Source organism: Salvelinus fontinalis, chromosome 32 (assembly GCF_029448725.1).
Source record: "Salvelinus fontinalis isolate EN_2023a chromosome 32, ASM2944872v1, whole genome shotgun sequence".
NCBI lineage: Eukaryota > Metazoa > Chordata > Actinopteri > Salmoniformes > Salmonidae > Salvelinus > Salvelinus fontinalis.
In genome coordinates, this window is record NC_074696.1 from 25,596,776 (window position 1) to 25,621,265 (window position 24,490).

The 24,490-nt window shown below is 44.3% G+C and overlaps 1 protein-coding gene across 25 annotated transcripts in view; it reads right to left on the reverse strand.

Annotated features, from left to right (window-relative positions):
• The window catches only part of LOC129830975 (focal adhesion kinase 1-like), a 163,294-nt gene that overhangs the window by 79,779 nt on the left and 59,025 nt on the right, over positions 1 to 24,490 (reverse strand). For 6 of the 25 annotated variants that reach the window (XM_055893884.1, XM_055893883.1, XM_055893881.1 and 3 more), the window contains exons 1-2: positions 16,097 to 17,057; positions 739 to 971 (exon numbers count right to left, since the gene is read on the reverse strand). The exons of 1 other annotated variant lie outside the window; for it this stretch is intronic. In XM_055893884.1, the coding sequence (XP_055749859.1) occupies positions 739 to 971; positions 16,097 to 16,220 (357 nt within the window). In that variant the 5' untranslated portion in view covers positions 16,221 to 17,057. Of the gene's footprint in view, positions 1 to 738; positions 972 to 16,096; positions 17,092 to 24,490 lie in introns of those variants that run through there. 18 more of the 25 variants (XM_055893893.1, XM_055893888.1, XM_055893887.1 and 15 more) reach the window with 7 other exon arrangements.

The following is a 24,490-nucleotide window of genomic DNA, read 5'->3' on the forward strand; positions in this document are numbered from 1 at the left end:
CTGACACACTGAGTTGCTCTACGAGTGCTCTGACAGACTGAGCTGCTCTACGAGTGCTCTGACACACTGAGCTGCTCTACGGGTGCTCTGACACACTGAGCTGTTCTACGAGTACTCTGACACACTGAGCTGTTCTACGAGTGCTCTGACACACTGAGCTGTTCTACGAGTGCTCTGACACACTGAGCTGTTCTACGAGTGCTCTATGAGTGCTCTGACACACTGAGTTGCTCTACGAGTGCTCTGACACACTGAGCTGCTCTACAAGTGCTCTGACACACTGAGCTGTTCTACGAGTGCTCTGAGGCAGGCGTTGTTGTACGAGTGCTCTGACACACTGAGCTGCTCTACGAGTGCTCTGAGGCAGGCATGGTTCTACGAGTGCTCTGACACACTGAGCTGCTCTACGAGTGCTCTGAGGCAGGCGTTGTTCTACGAGTGCTCTGAGGCAGGCGTTAGATTGCGAGTGTTTTCAAGTGCAATGTTAATAAAGATGGTTTTGGGAAACAGGTTCTAATGATGAACTTAGCCTTAAGATGCTTTTGGGAAACCGGGCCCTGATCAATTCTCTCAATCATATGAGACACATTTGACAGAGGTACTGAATGTAACAAAAATTCTAGTACCAAAAAGTTTTTGGTTTTATCGAAAAAGTTCCAAAGTTTCGGTATACGGTGCAACGCTAGTATGTGTGTGTGTGTGAGACCCCTGTTGCCATACATTTGCCCTCTGTCTTACCCTGACATCGGTGGCGTCCCCATGGCGGATGTTGCTGGCCCATGTGCTATGCTCGCTATTGCTCTCGAAGTGATGGAAGACCTTCAGGACCCTGTCAGGGGCCCCGGGAGCCCGCTCCGTGGCTGTGCCCGCACTGAGGCGCGACTTGGCCCCCCCAGCCAGGGTGTGGTTGAGGTTGGGGTCCAGGTAAGCTGTCGCCATGCCTTTGCTGTGAGCTAGGTGTCTGTCATATTCTGTTAGTGTGGAGAGAGAGAAAACAACCATATAATTAGAATTCCTGCTTTACTCCTATAAGGAGATTGAAAACGGCCGGCAGTCCTCCCATTATGGCGTCATTGAATTTATTGGGAATGCCCGTTCTACTGACACTAATTATATGGAAACAACGCTGAGTGACAATGGAGTAGAAACATCACACGTCCCTGTAGTTTAAAACATGGGAAGTCAACATTGTGTCTTGAGAATCTTGATTATAACAACTTTTTGGAATCTGAAGAACATTATGAGAGCAGCAACAGGCAGTGGGCATATCATACTTCCTCACCGTTCAATGAGCCCCTGATAATGATTTATTCATGAATAAATGATGCGTAGTGGTGAAAAATGTATCAGCAAGTTGGGAGGTGTGAAAAGGGTTCTCATCCATATTGCACAATGCAGCAAGGTGTGACAACATGTAACACACCAGTCTTTCCTTCTTTCACAAATGGAAAAGTGGCAAAGGACTCTAAGGAAAACATTAACAGTGACTTGGCCCACCACGTCTCACTATAATCTCAATGGTGTATCTGGACTGGTGAATGCATCTGGAAATATATTATACAAAGAGCAATCTGTGGTAGTCAGTCACACATCCAGGCTCCAGATAGAATACATGTTGGGTGAATATACTATAACTAGTGTGGATCTGTTGGGTGAATATACAATAACTAGTGTGGATCTGTTGGGTGAATATACTATAACTAGTGTGGATCTGTTGGGTGAATATACTATAACTAGTGTGGATCTGTTGGGTGAATATACTATAACTAGTGTGGATCTGTTGGGTGAATATACTATAACTAGTGTGGATCTGTTGGGTGAATATACTATAACTAGTGTGGATCTGTTGGGTGAATATACTATAACTAGTGTGGATCTGTTGGGTGAATATACTATAACTAGTGTGGATCTGTTGGGTGAATATACTATAACTAGTGTGGATCTGTTGGGTGAATATACTATAACTAGTGTGGATCTGTTGGGTGAATATACTATAACTAGTGTGGATCTGTTGGGTGAATATACTATAACTAGTGTGGATCTGTTGGGTGAATATACTATAACTAGTGTGGATCTGTTGGGTGAATATACTATAACTAGTGTGGATCTGTTGGGTGAATATACTATAACTAGTGTGGATCTGTTGGGTGAATATACTACATACATTCATCCAGCTTGTGTCAGCAGCACTGTTCCCTCTATGTGGCTGGAAAAGCCCAAAATAACCTCCCATTGTAGAATTGAGAGAGTGGTTATATCCCAAACAGCAACCTTTTGCATGTCACACTACTTCTGACTAGGGCCCATAGGGCTCTGGTCAAAAGTAGTGCACTATATAGGGAATAGGGTTCCATTTGGGACGCACACAGTGACTAAGCACTGAAAATGATGGAAAACAGGCTACTTTTACTGTATTTGGCCTACAATGAAATGCCACAAATATGTGGTTTAGCGTGTGAGCTTTAAAGACATGGTCTGGAGAATTAAAAGACGTGTTGCAAATACACTTAACACAACTATAATGGATACAAGGCTTGGCAGCAGTGCAGTCAATTTGAGAACGGATGGTGTGCATTGCATCACAGCGTCGGGTACAGTACGAACTCAAGGTTATAGCAGGGGTGCCTAAAGTGCACTGCTTTCATTTTTTCATCCAGGCGTACACAGAGCCAATGGCTCTAGTCAACAGCAAGTCACAGACAGACAGTGTGCACTGCAGTGCTGACTGAAACTGCTCTTTGTAATCAGTGAATCTCCCGGTCTAAGCTGGGGTCTGGTCCGTGGCTTCAGGCGGGGGAAAAACACACACACATGGCTGGGCTGTCAGATGCCCGGCCAGTATCAAATCAACAGACAGGCCAAACTGAGCAGCTCTCTCTCCCCAGGGCCAGTGTGTGTGTGTGTGTGTGTGTGTGTGTGTGTGTGTGTGTGTGTGTGTGTGTGTGTGTGTGTGTGTGTGTGTGTGTGTGTGTGTGTGTGTGTGTGTGTGTGTGTGTGTGTGTGTGTGTGTGTGTGTGTGTGTGTGTGTACTAGACATCATCTCTACTACAGTCCGCTGGTCATCTGGGAGCCCTGGGCCGTGCTGGTCAGTGTGTTCAGTTTGTCCACGTTATTAACCGACAGATTAGATGTAAGTCTACCACCAGCGAACAGGAAGACAGAACACACCCCTGTGGTGAGGGGCCACAGGGACAGACCAGTATGGTCACACAGGAGGGTTTTTAGCGGTTAGCACTGGGGTTCTTGCCAGCAGATGATATGTTTCAACTGCCACCTTAGTCTGACCATTAGCTGGCCTAAAATAGCAGTTTCTCTCCAGATGGGTCCACCTGCAGTCACACACACACACACACACACACACACACACACACACACACACACACACACACATACACACATACACACACACACACACACACACACACACACACACACACACACACACACAGACACACACACAGACACAGACACAGACACACACAGAAAATATACAATTGACTGCTGTGGTCAGCCGCTATTATACAGTGCAATAGTGCCAAATACCCCAGCCAGTTGAATCATATCTATACTAGCCCAGCCTCAGAATAAAGTGTGTTTACAGATGGCATACTGATCACATTCACCATGTATGTCACTGTATCTGATAGGTGCATAATAACTAATAATCAGGCAAGAGGCAGCCAGTCCAGAAAAAAGTATATTTAGTCATTAAATGAATGGCCATATGGACCCAGCTTGTGCTTCTCATCAACACGGACTTCACACACACACACACACACACTAAACCTCCCTCAGACGCACTACATCAAAGTAGAGTACTGTTATTGTCAACAGAGTGAACCCATCCAACCACACCCACCCAACAGTGCACCAGGGAAACATCCCATTTCAACAGTGAAATGCATACAGTAGCAGTAACAGACTGTCACCCATCTGATACAGAGTAAAGAGAGACTGTCACCCGTCTGATACAGAGTAAAGAGAGACTGTCACCCATCTGATACAGAGTAAAGAGACTGTCACCCATCTGATACAGAGTAAAGAGAGACTGTCACCCATCTGATACAGAGTAAAGAGACTGTCACCCATCTGATACAGAGTAAAGAGAGACTGTCACCCATCTGATACAGAGTAAAGAGAGACTGTCACCCATCTGATACAGAGTAAAGAGAGACTCACCCATTTGATACAGAGTAAAGAGAGACTGTCACCCATCTGATACAGAGTAAAGGGAGACTGTATCAGATGGGTGACAGTCTCCCTTTACTCTGTATCAGATGGGTGACAGTCTCTCTTTACTCTGTATCAGATGGGTGACAGAGTAAAGAGAGACTGTCACCCATCTGATACAGAGTAAAGAGAGACTGTCACCCATCTGATACAGAGTAAAGAGAGACTGTCACCCATCTGATACAGAGCAAAGAGAGACTGTCACCCATCTGATACAGAGCAAAGAGAGACCATCACCCATCTGATACAGAGTAAAGAGAGACTGTCACCCATCTGATACAGAGCAAAGAGAGACTGTCACCCATCTGATACAGAGTAAAGAGAGACTGTCACCCATCTGATACAGAGTAAAGAGAGCAACAACGTCATTAAGTCAACACACGGCCATGACAACAACCTATTTCATTGATCCCATCTAACATTTATACAGGTCAATCAAATTTGCTCACGCAAACAAACTGGAAACCTAAGACCAGCACACAAGCAACTACATCACCTGAGGATCTTTCACTTTTCTGTCCTCCTTTCTTTCTTTCTTTTCTTTCTTTCATACCACAATTAATACCCTGTCCAATCCCTACCTCCCATCAGAAAGGGCCAGCATGCGCATGTCACCCTGGAGTGGCGTGGAGAGAGACATCTGTACCCATCTGCGTACATTGGGCAAGTAGAAGAGATTCCCTATGCACACACACTCTCTCACTCCCAGAATACGGCAACTCTCTCCAGAGGCAAAGGAGCCACTGAAGCTCCTGTAATGCTCATGGGCTTTTCCATCCACAGATGAAAACCACAAACACAGACACACGTCCCGGCCTCTCCCCACTGACTTTGGGTCACATCCTGATTATAACAATGCTCCCTGCCGCTCAAAGTATCCAGAATGAGTCATCCTGAAATTACCGGGAGCGACTCACCTCATTCCCATATCATTTCCATGTTATCCCAATCCCATTCCCACCTCCAGGTACGAGGGGTAGGGGCTGGATCAAGAGACTTCCTCTTATCAGAGGCATCATATGACTGAATAAGCGGTGAGCATTCTGATTGGCTCTGTGGTGTTGAAGGGGGGCTGTGAGCCTGCTGATTGGTTGGCTGTAGTTGTAAACAAGTTCAGCATGGCTGAGTGGGAGCTATGCCAGACAGTGAGAGGGTTGTAAACAACTATAGGGTGAGGCCTTCCTTCCTCCCTCCACACTGTGACTGCAGGCTGAATCTGAACTCCCTGTCTATTGTTAACCCTTAAAACCTTCAATCCTGAGCGTTGTGAATATGATTATATGAGACTCCTCATTAAACCACTGGGAAAGTGTTAATTTCGGCAACAATAACTTTTACAAAAAATATTTGTCAATTACCTATTTTCCCTGACAAAAAACTAATGACGACGTGATGAAAAACAAATGAGTTTTCATTTTAGTTGACGTAAATGTAACGAGACGAGAATTCCAAGTGAGACTAATGGACATTCAATTTGACATGAAGCTCCTTTTCATCTGTTTAATCCAATCATAAGCAAGCATGGCTTTTCAGAATATGTAATGCAATCCTCTAATTGGACAAATGAATGTCTTTCAGTTGTGCAGTCTGATTGAGCTGATCTGCCTGGCTCTCCCACACACCTCCTGGGCAGTCACTTCAGTCACTCTTTAGTCTTCTAAACGGATGCCCAGCCAGCAAGCCAAGACATTTACATTGTAACTAACCTCAACTAGAAACAATAATGTTTACTCTCATGTTGGCAATTTTTGCTTTGATTACATCAGAAGCTCTATTTTCCCATGTGTGCTGTTATTCATCTGTGTTTTCTGATTGAAATATTAATGCCATTTACTGAATATAAGGAGTACAGTAATATTTCTGGCATTTTTGGAAAACTCAGATTCTCCCCTTTTTAAGGGAATCATGGTTATTTACCCCCATCCTAATGTTATAATGAGAAGAAAAGAGACAAGGTATCCTTTGCAAGCCTCTAGTTCTTTTGACACAATGTTGCACAATCCACATTACATGAACATGTATAAATTAGCCACATAGTCGATCACTGAATAATTTCAAGAGGATTAAAATCTTCTCTGTAATCTCTCTGGGGCAGACACTCCAGTCTGGCTGCAATACAGACCAAATTCAAGCTCTTGTTCTGCCAAGACTATACATTAATGAAGGTGATGATGCCAACTGCAGTCAATTTGATAGTTTTCATAAATACACCCAGAGATCCTTAAATGAACAAACCCACTAACTCTTTAGTGACTGGGTATGAAAAAGGTTTTTGGTTGCTTTTCAAAATGATTTAAAATGTTTTCCGTTGAATAAGGATTTTCCATAACGTGGTTTTGATGTGCTATTATTTTCATTAAGTGTAACTCCCATGGCAATCACTTCATTCACTAAATAAACTGGCATTTCACTTTAAATAAAATCACACTCGACTCTCCACCATGTTGTGAAATATCATCTAAAAAGGCACTTCCCAGAGAGAGAGACACAGAGAGCGAGAGAGAGAGAGACACAGAGAGCGTGAGAGAGAGACACACAGAGAGAGAGACAGAGAGAGACACAGAGAGCGAGAGACACAGAGAGAGACACAGAGAGCGAGAGAGAGAGAGAGAGAGAGAGAGACACAGAGAGAGACAGAGAGAGAGAGAGAGAGAGAGAGAGACACAGAGAGAGACAGAGAGAGAGAGAGAGAGAGAGACATCGAGAGAGACACAGAGAGAGAGAGACACAGAGAGAGAGAGAGAGAGAGAGAGAGAGAGAGAGAGAGAGAGAAACAGAGAGAGAGACACAGAGACACAGAGAGAGAGAGACACAGAGAGAGAGAGAAAGACACAGAGAGAGAGAGAGAGAGACACAGAGAGAACTACAGAGACATACAGAGAGAACGTGAGAACGAGAGAGAAAGTGAGAGAGCAAGAGAGAAAGACACACACAGAGAGAGGGAGACATACAGTGCCATCGGAAAGTATTCAGACCTCTTGACTTTTTCCACATTTTGTTACGTTACAGCCTTATTCTAAAATGGATTAAATCGTTTTTAATGATCAATCTACACACAATACCTCATAATAAAGCAAAAACTGTTTTTTAGACATTTTGCAAATGTATAAAAAATAAAAAACTGAAATATCACAAGGTTCATCTCCCCCATCTCCCCCATCTCCTTCCTCATGGCTTGGTTTTTGCTCTGACATGCACTGTCAACTGTGGGACCTTTAAATTGACAGGTGTGTGCCTTTCCAAATCATGTCCAATCAATTGAATTGACCACAGGTGGACTCCAATCAAGTTGTAGAAACATCTCAAGGATGATCAATGGAAACAGGATGCACCTGAACTCAATTTCGAGTCTCATAGCAAAGGGTCTGAATACTTATGTAAATAAAGTGTGTGCATATATATTTTTAAACATTTTTAAAATTCCATTTGCTATATTATCTATATAAAAAAAAACTGTTTTCACTTTGTCATTATGGGGTATTGTGTGTGGGTTGCTGAGGAAAAATAATGATTTAATCCATTTTAAAATATGGCTCTAAAGTAACAAAATGTGGAAAAAGTCAAGGGGTCTGAATACCTTCCTGGATGTTTCCCATGCCAATAAAGCCCTTTGAATTGAACTAAGTTGAGAGAGACAGAGAGAAAGAGAGAGACAGACAGAGATAGGGAGAGAGAGATGGAGACAGACAGACAGAGAGAAAGAGAGAGACAGACAGAGAGAGGGAGAGAGAGATGGAGACAGACAAAGAGACAGAGAGAAAGAGAGAGACAGAGAGAGAGAAAGAGAGAGACATAGAGAGGGAGAGACAGATGGAGACAGACAGACAGACAGACAGAGAGAGAGATGGAGACAGACAAAGAGAAAGAGGGAGAGAGATGGAGACAGACAGAGAGACAGAGAGAAAGAGGGAGACAGACAGAGAGAGGGAGAGAGATAGAGACAGACAGAGATACAGAGAGATGGAGACAGACAGACAGAGAGAGGGAGAGAGAGATGGAGACAGACAGAGAGGCAGAGAGAAAGAGAGAGACAGAGAGAGAGGGAGAGACAGAGAGAAAGAGAGAGACAGAGAGAGAGAGGGAGAGACAGAGAGAGAGAGAGAGAGAGAGATGGAGACAGACAGAGAGAGAAAGAGAGAGACAGAATGAAAGAGAGAGAGAGAGAGACAGAGAGAGGGAGAGAGACAGAAAGAGGGAGAGAGACAGACAGAGAGAGAGAGGGAGAGACAGACAGAGAGAGGGAGAGACAGACAGAGAGAGGGAGAGACAGACAGAGAGAGGGAGAGAGAGAAAGAGAGAGGGAGAGAGAGAAAGAGAGAGGGAGAGAGAGACAGAGAGAGGGAGAGAGACAGAGAGAGGGAGAGAGAGACAGAGAGAGGGAGAGACAGACAGAGAGAGGGAGAGAGAGATGGAGACATAGGAGCATAAGACACAAAGTGTCAACAATTATCCGGTGAGACAAAAGCTCATATTTTGATCTACGGACACACAGTATGAACAATTAAAAGCAGGAAATGAGACAACGAGCTCCGCTTGAAATCTCTAATCATATCAACGGTAGAGGCCAGAAATAAGCCCAAATATTATGAAATATTATGAAAGCCAAAGGGAAGTCTGTGTGGAAATATAAGTACGTGAGGAACGAGGCAGTTTTTTACTTTTGACCAGAGTCCTATGGTTCTGTAGAGCACTATATAGAGAATAGAGTGCCATTTGGGACTTTTTTAAAGGAGCTTTCATCTTATCTTCCACACACAGGATGGAAACTGGGGTGTTTGATCGCACCCCGAACAGGACATGATTTACCCTGCGGCTCGTTTTGTCTACGGAAGTTTCTTCAGAACAGATCCATAATGGTGGAGCCGCTGCTACAGTTTCCTGTGCCCCACACTGCTTCCAGTTACAGGCCTGGGCAACTAGGCAGCTATTATTAGAAATAGTGCAGGTTTCAGATGTCATCTTCTGCAGGCCACTGGCTCCAATTAGACCGTTATCAAACAGGTTGGACAATAGAAAAGTACAGACAGAAAAACCCTAGGAAAACTCAAGTGTAGGCTCTAGTCTAGGCTGCTGGTTAAGATCCACTGATACTTCGGAACCAGAGCCCGTATTCATAAAGCGTCTCAGAGTACGAGTGCTGATCTAGGATCAGCCATTCCCTGTCCATGTATGTTATTTAGCAGAGGAGAATAGTCATTCCTAAACCTGTGAAATGGTCCAAAGTGGGAAATCAGAAACACAACAAAAAAGATTACAACATTATCACACACTGCAGTCGGCTGGAGTCTTAACAGGAATACAAATAGCAATCAGAGACACAGACCACTGCCTCTGCACTCAGCCAGTGTGGGGGTACACTCAGCCACAGTGAGGGCATAGACAAAGATAGCTCACTGTATTGGGCCTGTGGAGGGAGAAAGAGCAGGGAGAGAGAGAGAGAGAAAGAGAGCGAGAGAATGTGTCTGTCCCTGGGTTCACTCTGTGAATGTGTCTGTCCCTGGGTTCACTCTGTGAATGTGTCTCTCCCTGGGTTCACTCTGTGAATGTGTCTCTCCCTGGGTTCACTCTGTGAATGTGTCTGTCCCTGGGTTCACTCTGTGAATGTGTCTCTCCCTGGGTTCACTCTGTGAATGTGTCTCTCCCTGGGTTCACTCTGTGAATGTGTCTCTCCCTGGGTTCACTCTGTGAATGTGTCTCTCCCTGGGTTCACTCTGTGAATGTGTCTCTCCCTGGGTTCACTCAGTGAATGTGTCTGTCACTGGGTTCACTCTGTGAATGTGTCTCTCCCTGGGTTCACTCTGTGAATGTGTCTGTCCCTGGGTTCACTCTGTGAATGTGTCTGTCCCTGGGTTCACTCTGTGAATGTGTCTGTCCCTGGGTTCACTCTGTGAATGTGTCTGTCCCTGGGTTCACTCTGTGAATGTGTCTGTCCCTGGGTTCACTCTGTGAATGTGTCTGTCCCTGGGTTCACTCTGTGAATGTGTCTGTCCCTGGGTTCACTCTGTGAATGTGTCTGTCCCTGGGTTCACTCTGTGAATGTGTCTGTCCCTGGGTTCACTCTGTGAATGTGTCTGTCCCTGGGTTCACTCTGTGAATGTGTCTGTCCCTGGGTTCACTCTGTGAATGTGTCTGTCCCTGGGTTCACTCTGTGAATGTGTCTGTCCCTGGGTTCACTCTGTGAATGTGTCTGTCCCTGGGTTCACTCTGTGAATGTGTCTGTCCCTGGGTTCACTCTGTGAATGTGTCTGTCCCTGGGTTCACTCTGTGAATGTGTCTGTCCCTGGGTTCACTCTGTGAATGTGTCTGTCCCTGGGTTCACTCTGTGAATGTGTCTGTCCCTGGGTTCACTCTGTGAATGTGTCTGTCCCTGGGTTCACTCTGTGAATGTGTCTGTCCCTGGGTTCACTCTGTGAATGTGTCTGTCCCTGGGTTCACTCTGTGAGCACGGGGGAAGGAGGGGTTTAGGGTTTATATAAACTGCTGGTGTCGTGAGTGAGGACAATGTCCTGGCAACTGTTCAAACATCCCTGCTGTGTCCTGTCCCTCCGTCCTCAGGCCAAATACCTGTACAGTAGGGGAGTTGTATCACGTTCTCACCCCTCTGACCAATGGTCACCCAAGCTGACATGTTACGTAGAAGAGTTGTGTTGTGTTCCCAGCTATGATCCACCCTAGATGATCTGACATGTACAGTGCTTTCAGAAAGTATTCATACCCCTTGACTTATTCCACATTTTGTTGTTTCAGCCTGAATTCAAAAATGTTCTCACCCATCTACATACAATACCCTATAATGAAAAAGTGAAAACATGTGTTTTTAGAAATGTTTGCTAATTTATTGAAAATGAAATACAGAAATCTAATTTACATAAGTATTCACACCCCTGAGTCAATACATGATAAAATCACCTTTGGCAGTGATTACAGCTGTGAGTCTTTCTTTATAAGTCTCTAAGAGCTTTGCACACCTGGATTGTACAATATTTACTTCAAGCTCTGTCAAGTTGATTGTTGATCATTGCTAGACAGTCATTTTCAAGTCTTGTCATAGATTTTAAAGCAGATTTAAGTCAAAACTGTAACTAGGCCACTCAGGAACATTCTGTGTCGTCTTGGTAGCAACTCCAGTGTAGATTTGGCCTTGTGTTTTAGGTTATTGTCCTGCTGAAAGGTGAATTTGGCTCCCAGTGTCTGTTGGAAAGCAGACTGAACCAGGTTTTCCTCTAGGATTTTGCCTGTGCTTATTCCTTTTCTGTTTATCCTAAAACACACCCTAGACCTTGCCGATGACAAGCATACCCATAACATGATGCAAACACCACCATGCTTGAAAATATGAAGAGTGGTACTCCGTGATGTGTTGTGTTGGATTTGCCCCAAACATAACGCTTTGTGTTCAGGACAAAAAGTACATTTCTTATATATATTTTTGCAGTATTACTTAAGTGCATTGTTGCAAACAGGATGCATGTTTTGGAATATTTGTATTCTGTACAGGCTTCCTTCTTTTCACTCAATTAGGTTACTATTGTGGAGTAACTACAAGGTTTTTGATCCATCCTCAGTTTTCTCCTATCCCAGCCATTAAACTCTAACTGTTTTAAAAATCACCATTGGCCTCATGGTAAAATCCCTGAGCAATTTCCTTCCTCTCTGGCAACTGAGTTAGGAAGGACGCCTGTATTTTTGTAGTGACTGGGTGTATTGATACACCATCCGAAGCCTAATTAATAACTTCACCTTGCTCAAAGAGATATTCAGTGTCTACTTTTTTTTATTTTTTACACATCTACCAATCGGCGCCGCTCTTTGCGAGGCATAGAAAAACCTCCCTGTTCTTTGTGGTTGAATCTGTACTTGAAATTCACTACTTCATTAAGGTACCTTACAGTTAATTATTGTATGTGTGGGGTACAGAGATGGGGCAGTTATTCCAAAACCATGTTAACCACTATTACTGAAACTAATTATGTGATTTCTTAAGCACATTTTTACTCCTGAACTTATTTAGGCTTGCCATAACAAAAGGGTTAAATACTTATTGACTCAAGACATTTCAACTTAATTTTCTAAATGTTTCTAAAACTTTCTACAAAATTCCACTTTGACATTATGGGATATTGTGTGTAGATCAGTGACACAAAATATACATTTAATCCATTTTAAATTCAGGCTGTAACAACAACATTTAGAAAAAGTAAAGGGGTGTGAATACTTAATAGGCATAATCCCCCATTGATTAATAGTACTTCTTTCTATTTGATGTAGATTAGAATATGCATCTGACCCCCTGCATTACTTATGTCCTTGTTGCATACGCTAGTATAGACCTCTTCCCATCTGAGTTTTCATGGTAAAGTAGTGTATTGAGCTAGCTGGTGCACAGTTCTGTAGAGGCCAGTTAGAGGCTCCTTCTCTCTTCTCATAAACAGACAACTGAGGCAAAGGGGGACAGGCTCTCTGATGAAGAGGCCTTCTTTGTTCTGTGCCAAGGAGTCGAGGGTTGACCGGTTCACCCTGTACATCCTCACAGAAAGAGAGAGAGAGCGATGAGGGAAAGAGTGAGAGAAAAAGAGAGTTGGGTTAAAGCGAGAGAGCGGGATAGAGAGAAAGAGAGGCCCCTGGATGGAGCCCCTCTAACTGACCTCCTGAGAGCAGGCAGCTCAGTACTGTACAGACAATGGCCATGTTAGTCAGAGCAGTTTACATAACCACAGTCCCGTATGCCTGTCTATGTTCTGTGTACCTTCTGCATGTAAAGGTGTGTCTGATATTTTGCCCAATTAGCCCATAATTGGGCAAAATATCAGAATTGGTCTGCCTGTTTAAACGCAGCCTTACTGTACTTGGTCTGCTTATGTGTATCTTGGCCCAAGTGCAGGGATCTCAACATACGATATTACTGGGATACTTACCGGTAGGTGCTGATAAGATATGTATTGTGATTCTCAAGATTCTATTGTGATTCAATACTGCGACTTTATTGCAATGTAATGTTCCAAACATATTGCTCACCATATGTCTGCTGCAGAGGGACAAGAGAGAGCCGTGATAAAACGAGTTTGATCAGTCATGGAAATAAAAGTGCTGAAAACATTTTGACTCACTATTTGAAAAGAAGATGGAGAACAAGCTATATGATGAAAAATACCAGAGTTTTGCCGCAAGTACAGCTGACTAGCGCTAGTGAACGTTACCTAGCAACAATTCATTAAATTATTATTATTTTTAAATGGCAATGTATGTTCTGTATTTCAGAGTGTGAAGTAAAGCAGAACAGGGATAAATAAACTGCCATCTCGCTCTCCTCTCCACGTCTCTCCTCGTCTCTCTCTCTCTCCCCTCTCCACATCTCTGTCTCTCTCTCCTCTCCACGTCTCCCCCTCTCTCTCTCCTCTCCACGTCTCCCTCTCTCTCTCCTCTCCACATCTCTTTCTCTCCTCTCCACGTCTCTTTCTCTCCTCGTCTCTCTCTCTCCTCATCTCTTTCTCTCTCTCTCGTCTCCCTCTCTCTCCATGTCTCTCTCTCCTCTTCTCCCTATCCTCGTGTCTCTCCCTCTCCACATGTCTCCATCTCCTCTTGTCTCTCCCTCTCTTTCCTCTTTTCCCTCTCTCTCCTCTTTTCCCTCTCTCTCCTCTTTTCCCTCTCTCTCTTTTAACTCTCTCTCCTCTTTTACCTCTCTCTCCTCTTTTACCTCTCTCTCCTCTTTTACCTCTCTCTCCTCTTTTAACTCTCTCTCCTCTTTTCCCTCTCTCTCCTCTTTTAACTCTCTCTCCTCTTTTAACTCTCTCTCCTCTTTTACCTCTCTCTCCTCTTTTACCTCTCTCTCCTCTTTTACCTCTCTCTCCTCTTTTACCTCTCTCTCCTCTTTTACCTCTCTCTCCTCTTTTACCTCTCTCTCCTCTTTTAACTCTCTCTCTTTTACCTCTGTCCTCTTTCCCTCTCTCTCTCCCTCTCCTCCCTCCTCCTTCCCTCTCCTCTTCTCCCTCTCATCTTCTTCCTCTTTTTCCACTCTCTTTCTCCCTCCTCTCCTCTTCTCCCCCTCTTCTTCTCACTCTCCTCTCTCGCCTCTTTTCCTCTTCTCCTCCCTCTCCTCTTCTTCCTCTCCCTCCCCTCTCCGCCCTCTCCTTCTCTTCCCTCTCCTCTTCTCCTCCCTCTTCTCTTTCCCCTCCTTTCCCCCTCCCTCTCCTCTTTTTCCACTTCCCCTCCCTCTCCTCTTCTCCCTCTCCTCTTTTTTCTCCCTCTCCTCTTCTCCTCCCTCTCCCCTTCTCCTCTTTTCCCTCTCCCTCTCTCCTCTTTTCCCTCTCCTCCCTCTCCTATTCTTCCTCTTTTCCCTCCCTCTCTCCCCCTCCCTTCTCCCCTCCCCGATAGTTGACTACTGACTGACACATGGCATGCTGAAGCATATGCTCAGTGGCAATAGGGTGCTTTAAATTCACATGTAGTGTTTTCCATGCAGACAAAGAAAGCCACTCAAAGTGGGAGTATGGCTAGAAATGGAATTGACTGCTACAGGTCCCAGCCTCCATTATCAGCAGCTGCTCAAGCAATCAGGTCAGCTGTGGGTTCTATGGGCAACATGTGAAAGGGAGCTGAACCCTGTGGTTGTGAAACACGCAACATCTACACGCAAACAAAAAAAATCACACACACACACAGTTACACACATGTGCAAATACATAGACACACACACACAAACTAAGATAAACTAACACAAACTAAGACAAATATGTGCACACACACACCATCCATTCCACAGGGAAACAAAGCTTGCAGCTCCCCTACTACAGTATCATGGTAACGTCCCTATCATCTGTCACAGACAGGTTTCTAAAGGTTACTACTCGTTATGTGGAGAAATGCCACTTCTCTGGGAGGCATTGTGCCCTTTAAAAGAGCAGAGCTTGCTGCATTGCACAGAAAGATAAACGACAACCGTTCAAGCAAAACAAGAGGTGGAGGCACATTGGAGGCGGTTAACACCAGGCATCAAAACTATAAAGATGTAATCGGTATGAAATCTGTCACCCTGTAGTTTGGAATGTTAATGATTTCAACACAATCCTCTATGGCATCACAACAGGCAGGCTACAAAACACAGTCAGTCAGTCAGGATTAAACTAGAACAGAAAAACAACAACCGCGACTAGCTAAACACTCTTCTGATCGACCTAACACAGATAGATAGATAACACAGAGGATGTGGAAGAAGGTGGGAGGAGAAGAAGAAGAACAAGGTGGGAGGAGGAGAGGAAGAATAAGGTCGGAGGAGAAGAAGAAGAATAAGGTGGGAGGAGGAAAAGAAGAATAAGGTGGGAGGAGAAGAAGAAGAATAAGGTGGGAGGAGAAGAAGAAGAATAAGGTGGGAGGAGAAGAAGAAGAATAAGGTGGGAGGAGGAGAAGAAGAATAAGGTGGGAGGAGAAGAAGAAGAATAAGGTGGGAGGAGGAGAAGAAGAATAAGGTGGGAGGAGAAGAAGAAGAATAAGGTGGGAGGAGGAGAAGAAGAATAAGGTCGGAGGAGAAGAAGAAGAATAAGGTGGGAGGAGGAAAAGAAGAATAAGGTGGGAGGAGGAGAAGAAGAATAAGGTCGGAGGAGAAGAAGAAGAATAAGGTGGGAGGAGGAAAAGAAGAATAAGGTGGGAGGAGGAGAAGAAGAATAAGGTGGGAGGAGAAGAAGAAGAATAAGGTGGGAGGAGAAGAAGAAGAATAAGGTGGGAGGAGGAGAAGAAGAATAAGGTGGGAGGAGAAGAAGAAGAATAAGGTGGGAGGAGAAGAAGAAGAATAAGGTGGGAGGAGGAGAAGAAGAATAAGGTGGGAGGAGGAGAAGAAAAATAAGTAGTGGAAGTTCGGAGTTAGTAGTAGTACCTGCAGCCCAGCACATGGGGAAGAGGCTGCAGCCGGGACTGGTTTCCATGTTGGTTGGTCCCCCTGCTCTCCCTCTCTCGGGTCCCACGGCCGGCCAACACCCAGAGTTCTCACAGAACCGCATGGAGGCCAGGGCATCCACCTTCCCCCTACACCACACTAACCCTTTACCTCCTTACCAAGTAAGACCAACCTCCCCGTTTACGCCGGCCCACAATGCTCCTAATCCCCTACACCTAGGGCCAAGAGACAGCACTAGGGTCTGGGACAGGAGGGGGAAGGGGCTCTGAGAGAGAAACACATCCAAGACATCCAGAGTAAGAGAGGGAGTCCCAGCCAAGTGCTGGCCCAGTTTTCAGCCCTGAAACAGCGGCAGGAAGAATAAGGTGGATCAACACTGTGTTGAGGTTTTTAGCCCCTCTACTGTGAATATACAGCTCATTTGTTCTGCTGCTTCTGTCCCGGTGGAGAAATCCACAGTAGTTCTGTCCGGCTGGCTGTCCGTCCGTCTGGCTGGTTAGCGTTGCTAAGCCTCTGGCTGAGAGCCTTCCCCCAGAATACTAATCCTAGCCCAGGTGCCCCGCAACCAACTCCCGCCGTCTCGCAGGAGAGGAGAACAGGAGAGCAGAGAACAGTAGTCCAAAACAAAACAAGTAACTCCACACCGCTCGCTTCACTTTGTACTCATTCTGAGGCAGGAGACCAGTGTGCTAAACTCACCTGAGGAAGAGTGTATGAGAGGGTGTGTACAGAGAGTGAGAGTGACAGTGAGAGTGACAGAGAGAGTGTGTAATAATGGGGAGAGAAAGAGTATGTAAGAATGGGAGGAGAGTGAGAGGCAGAGTGACAGCAAGAATGGAGAGAAGGATATGGAGAGACGGAGAAAGCAATTGTTTCAGGTTGAATGAGAGGAAGAAGCAGAAAAGACAGAAGCAGCCTGTGTACTCCGCTCCCTCAGTCAGAGAAGTGGGTGTGGGGAGAGGAGTGAGTGCAGAGAGAGAGAAAGAGAGAGAGAATCCTTCACTTGCTTTGGCAATGTAAACATATGTTTCCCATACCAATAAAGCCTTTAAATTGAAGTGAATAGAGGGGGGGCAGGGGGTTAGTATAGGCCTCATTAATATGCAAATCTGAGCCTAGGTTCTATTCAGTCCTCCAGCCCACTGCTGTTTACCGAGCCCCAACCCCCTCCGGCCAGGCAGGCTGCAAATCAACACTGACCCTGGGTCCGCTCCACTCCACCCCCACAGCACTCACTACTAGAGGAGGTTGTGTGTGTGTGTGTGTGTCAGGGTTTCCGTTAGGAAAACATGACCGGGCAGATTTTATTTACCAGCCATTTGAGAAATCTACAGGACCCATATGCATTGAGTGCATAACCTATTAACCATAACCCATTAATTAGGGTGTCCACCCACAGAAACCACATGTAGATTGTGGTAATGCATCCAGAACATGCAACTAATGTAATGAAGCAGCCGACGAATTTCATTTTCAAACATTTGCCAAAATGCAATTTGCAGGAAAACACCATTCTAAACAGCGCACTTAGGAAAACACCATTCTAAACAGCGCACTTAGGAAAACACCATTCTAAACAGCGCACTTAGGAAAACACCATTCTAAACAGCGCACTTAGGAAAACACCATTCTAAACAGCGCACTTAGGAAAACACCATTCTAAACAGCGCACTTAGGAAAACACCATTCTAAACAGCGCACTTAGGAAAACACCATTCTAAACAGCGCACTTAGGAAAACACCATTCTAAACAGCGCACTTAGGAAAACACCATTCTAAACAGCGCACTTAGGAAAACACCATTCTAAACAGCGCACTTAGGAAAACACCATTCTAAACAGCGCACTTAGGAAAACACTATTCTAAACAGCGCACTTAGGAAAACACCATTCTAAACAGCGCACTTAGGAAAACACCATTCTAAACAGCGCACTTAGGAAAACACCATTCTAAACAGCGCACTTAGGAAAACACCATTCTAAACAGCGCACTTAGGAAAACACCATTCTAAACAGCGCACTTAGGAAAACACCATTCTAAACAGCGCACTTAGGAAAACACCATTCTAAACAGCGCACTTAGGAAAACACCATTCTAAACAGCGCACTTAGGAAAACACCATTCTAAACAGTGCACTTAGGAAAACACCATTCTAAACAGAGCACTTAGGAAAACACCATTCTAAACAGCGCACTTAGGAAAACACCATTCTAAACAGCGCACTTAGGAAAACACCATTCTAAACAGCGCACTTAGGAAAACACCATTCTAAACAGCGCACTTAGGAAAACACCATTCTAAACAGCGCACTTAGGAAAACACCATTCTAAACAGCACACCTGATAGCGGTTACATATGTGACAGAGATGAAAATCTCTAAACTAGGGGAATCTAAACTAGGATGGGCTGCTAATATAACTAGGATTGTGTCTTTGGCTTCTTGACAATGAAATAAATTAATATGATAACCAATAGAACAGGAGAGAAATGGCATAGCGGTAGGTCCAATAGGGAAGTAAATGGAAATACATTTACCAAAATTATATAATTACTCCTGCCTATACAGAAATAGAGAAGAAGAAAAAAGAGGCAGAGAGAGACAGAGAGAGAGAGAGAGAAAATGGCAGAGAGAGACAGAGAGAGAGAGAGAAAATGGCAGAGAGAGACAGCGAGAGAGAGAAAATGGCAGAGAGAGACAGCGAGAGAAGCAGCAATAAGCATCCATTGGAAGAAAGAATCTCTGGCAGTCCCTGATAAGGCCAGAGCATTAAGGGCTAACCTTTGCGATGATCTGAGACCCCTGGCAATCTGCACAGAGGAAATACCATGATGATTTCATTTTCAAAGTCTCAAACCTCAATGTAGTTAATTACAGTGAGATGGCCCAGAGGGGATGTCTAGGACACGGAGTCTTCGTCTCAAATGCTTTACATGAGAACACAGCTTCAGTCTCAAGTGGCACCCTGTTCCTTATGGGCCCTGGTTGAAAGTAGTCCACTACATAGGGAATAGGGTGCTATTTTGGACACATTTGCTGCCTAAAAGGCTATAATATTATCCATAGACAAAACTTGGGGTAAACCACCTTCATTCGAATCATTGCTATGTTTTTACTGACATGACAAGTTAAGAGTCTTTGTATTATTCTTTGGAGAAGAACACAGTTCTTTGCCTTGATGACAGCTTTGCACACTCTTGGCATTCTCTCAACCAGTTTCACCTGGAATGATTTTCCAACAGTCTTGAAGGAGTTCCCACATTTGCTGAGCACTTGTTGGCTGCTTTTCCTTCACTATGCAGTCCAACTCATCCCAAACAATATAATTTGGGTTGAGGTCAGGTGATTGTGGAGGCCAGGTCATATGATGCAGCACTCAATCCCTCTCCTCTTGGTCATATAGCCCTTACACAGCCTGGAGGTGTGTTGGGTCATTGTCCTATTGAAAAACAAATGATAGTCCCAATAAGCGCAAACCAGATGGGATGGCGTATCGCTGCAGAAGGCTGTGGTAGCCATGCTGGTTAAGTGTGCCTTGAATTCTAAATATATCACACAGTGTCACCAGCAAAGCACCCTGTGGGACCTTATATGTGACTCGTTTCAGGAAACTAGGAGTATGTCACACATCACTACTTCACAGGAGAGCCTTTTGAATATAATACTTTTTAAAATCAAAATGCCTTATTGACAGAAATTCCTTCTGGAACATGTGAACTTTACAAACTTGTATGCCATCTGTAAATATGAATAAAATTGTTAAATTACAAACTAGTTGGTTAAGCCACAGAAGAAGCCAGTAACCTTCCTGCTAGCCATGATTGGCTGAGATAATGAATGGGATGGACATCCCGAGAGATGAGTTCAGATTGGTCTGCCATGTAGAATGTTTCTGTCTATAACATGAGCTGCTCAATATGTGTAGTATTTCAGTATTTCTACCGCAGCTTTTTTGAAAAATATATCACGAATAACCACAAAAGTGTTGCTACTGCTCTCCACTTTCCGGAGGACGATCGTGCCATGCTGATCCTCTTTGACTCTGAAAATGAATCAGACGAGGAGGAAATCCCTGATTTAGGTAAAAACATTGTCACTGAATCAGACTGTGTAGTCTTCTGAAATGGTGATCAACAGTGTTGTTGTCACGGAAGACGTTGTCCCAAGTTTTAAAATCAGTGGAATGCCCGGTGGAAGCAAAGTAAGATAGCTAAGGAGATGGAGACTGGTTGCACAGAGTTACAAAGAAAAAGCCATATCTCAGACTGGCCAATAAAAAGAAAAGATTTAGATGTGCAAAAGAACACAGACACTGGACAGAGGAACTCTGCCTAGAAGGACAGCATCCCGGAGTCGCCTATTCACTATTGGCGTTGAGACTGGTGTTTTGCGGGTACTATTTCATGAAGCTGCCAGTTGAGGACTTGTGAGGCATCTGTTTCTCAAACTACACACTCTAATGTGTACTTGTCCTCTTGCTCAATTGTGCACCGGGGCCTCCTGCTCCTCTTTCTATTCTTGTTAAAGCCAGTTTGCGCTAGTACACAGCGGTGTACGAGATCTTCAGTTTCTTGGCAATTTCTCGCATGGAATAGCCTTCATTTTTCAGAACAAGAATAGACTGACGAGTTTCAGAAGAAACTTCCTTGTTTCTGGCCATTTTGAGCCTGTAATCAAACCCACAAATGCTGATGCTCCAGATACTCAACTAGTCTAAAGAAGGCCAGTTGTATTGCTTCTTTAATCAGGAAAACAGTTTTCAGCTGTGCTAACATAATTGCAAAAGGGTTTTCTAATGATCAATTAGCCTTTTAAAAATGATAAACTTGGATTAGCTAACACAACGTGACATTGGAACACAGGAGTGAGGGTTTCTGATAACGGGCCTCTGCACACCTATGTAGACATTCCATAAAAAATAAATCAGCCGTTTCCAGCTACAATAGTCATTTACAACATTAACAATGTCTACACTGTATTTCTCATCAATTTGATATTATTTTAAATGGACAAAAAAAAATGCTTTTCTTTCAAAAACAATGACATTTCTAAGTGACCCCAAACTTTTGAACGTTAGTGTATGTATGTAAATGAGATATTTCCACAATTAATTTTCAATACATTTCCAAAAACATGTTTTCACTTTGTCATTATGGGGTATTGTATGTGTGGTTGGGTGAGAAAAACATATTGAATCCATCTTGAATTCAGGCTTTAAGGGGTATGAATACTTTCTGACGACACTGTATGTGGCATCACAGACTGGCCCCTGTGGGTGAGTTAAAGTTGAAGGCAGAGATTTATGCTGCCAGTTAGTTTAATCATTGTCTGCTTACTGAACAGACTGCCAATGAAACGAGAGGGGGTGGAGAACAGAGAAGGAGAGAGGAGGAGAAGAGAGTAGCCCTGCCTGGCTGCTCCATTTATGGGTATTCATGTGGACTGGGTCTGCATCCCAAATGGCACCCTATTCCCTATGGTTCCTGGTGGAAAGTAGAGCACTATATAGGGAACAATGTGCTATTTGGGACATAGTGGATCAGAGGGACAGAGAGCCCCAGAAACAGCCGGGGCAGACAGACAAAGGGGCTATGACTGAACCCCATGGAGAGGGAGAGGTGCTCTTCCCAGCTATTCAGCTCACATCACATCCGGCCCACTGTTCCCAAACAAAAGCCTCTCTCCCACCCCTCCTCCCCGCTCCCTTGTCCATATTTCAATAGCAGGAGCCCAAGCCGGGGCACGTGTTACCAAACCATACAGACACCAGGCTGGGACACGTGTTAACAAACAACACAGACACCAGGCTGGGGCACGTGTTACCAAACCATACAGACACCAGGCTGGGACACGTGTTACCAAACCATACAGACACCAAGCTGGGACACGTGTTACCAAACCATACAGACACCAGGCTGGGGCACGTGTTACCAAACCATACAGACACCAGGCTGGGACACGTGTTACCAAACCATACAGACACCAGGCTGGGACACGTGTTACCAAACCATACAGACACCAGGCTGGGACACGTGTTACCAAACCATACAGACACCAGGCTGGGGCACGTGTTACCAAACCATACAGACACCAGGCTGGGACACGTGTTACCAAACCATACAGACACCAGGCTGGGACACGTGTTACCAAACCATACAGACACCAGGCTGGGACACGTGTTACCAAACCATACAGACACCAGGCTGGGACACGTGTTACCTAACCATACAGACACCAGGCTGGGGCACGTGTTACCAAACCATACAGACACCAAACCTTACACGGCTGGGAGCAGTGGGTGAGACTAGGCCCACACAGAAACACACACACACAGAAACACATACAGCCGTATGGTTCAGTGGTGCATACAATCATCAGCTGAATATGTGACTGGTCTGTCTGCAGGCCTGGGTTCTAATAGAGAAGACACAGGAAGGCATACTGTAGGAGTCTCTAAGACCATGGTTAAATACATACTGTAGGAGTCTCTAAAACCATGGTTAAATACATACTGTAGGAGTCTCTAAGGCCATGGTTAAATACATACTGCAGGAGTCTCTAAGGCCATGGTTAAATACATACTGTAGGAGTCTCTAAGGCCATGGTTAAATACATACTGTAGGAGTCTCTAAGGCCATGGTTAAATACATACTGTAGGAGTCTCTAAGGCCATGGTTAAATACATACTGTAGGAGTCTCTAAAACCATGGTTAAATACATACTGTAGGAGTCTCTAAGACCATGGTTAAATACATACTGTAGGAGTCTCTAAAACCATGGTTAAATACATACTGTAGGAGTCTCTAGGGCCATGGTTAAATACATACTGTAGGAGTCTCTAAGGCCATGGTTAAATACATACTGTAGGAGTCTCTAAGGCCATGGTTAAATACATACTGTAGGAGTCTCTAAGGCCATGGTTAAATACATACTGTAGGAGTCTCTAAGGCCATGGTTAAATACATACTGTAGGAGTCTCTAAGACCATGGTTAAATACATACTGTAGGAGTCTAAGGCCATGGTTAAATACATACTGTAGGAGTCTCTAAGGCCATGGTTAAATACATACTGTAGGAGTCTCTAAGGCCATGGTTAAATACATACTGTAGGAGTTTCTAAGACCATGGTTAAATACATACTGTAGGAGTCTCTAAGGCCATGGTTAAATACATACTGTAGGAGTCTCTAAGGCCATGGTTAAATACATACTGTAGGAGTTTCTAAGACCATGGTTAAATACATACTGTAGGAGTCTCTAAAACCATGGTTAAATACATACTGTAGGAGTCTCTAAGACCATGGTTAAATACATACTGTAGGAGTCTCTAGGGCCATGGTTAAATACATACTGTAGGAGTCTCTAAGGCCATGGTTAAATACATACTGTAGGAGTCTCTAAGACCATGGTTAAATACATACTGTAGGAGTCTCTAGGGCCATGGTTAAATACTGTAGGAGTCTCTAAGGCCATGGTTAAATACATACTGTAAGAGTCTCTAGGGCCATGGTTAAATACATACTGTAGGAGTCTCTAGGGCCATGGTTAAATACATACTGTAGGAGTCTCTAAGACCATGGTTAAATACATACTGTAGGAGTCTCTAGGGCCATGGTTAAATACTGTAGGAGTCTCTAAGGCCATGGTTAAATACATACTGTAAGAGTCTCTAGGGCCATGGTTAAATACATACTGTAGGAGTCTCTAAGACCATGGTTAAATATATACTGTAGGAGTCTCTAAGACCATGGTTAAATACATACTGTAGGAGTCTCTAGGGCCATGGTTAAATGATTACCTAGTCAATTTAAGTTATGTGGCTTAGAATCTCAAATTACTTGTATAACTGGGGGAGGGGGGGACTGTCAATCAAACAAATAAGCAGGTGTATCTGGTATGCAACGTTCTTCATTGAAAAGCTGATTGAAGACAGACATTGAATATACCCACTGACAGTGATAGGAGTTTAGTGCACACAAACACACACAGTCTGAACCCAGGACAGATCCCAGATCAGCCATCCCACAGCTGCTCAGGTAGGCTCTATAACAGCCTGTACATCTTACCCTTCTGTCGCCGTTAAGGTTTTCACAATCATCCTTTTCACCATTATCGCTTTCAACTCTGCACCTACATAGTCAGCTGTCACCTAATGGACTGTGTGTGTTTGTGGGGGTGTTGTGGAGCCAGCCACTGTTGAAGGTCAGGGGGTTGGATGTTGTACTACTCATCACTCCCTCTCTCATGGGGCTTTCAGCATCATCACACGTTATCCAACATACTTTACCTGGGTAACAGTGTCACATGGTTCCACTAACCATACAGTACATAGTCATGGAGGTGTGTGTGTGTCACACACCATACTGGATTACGCAA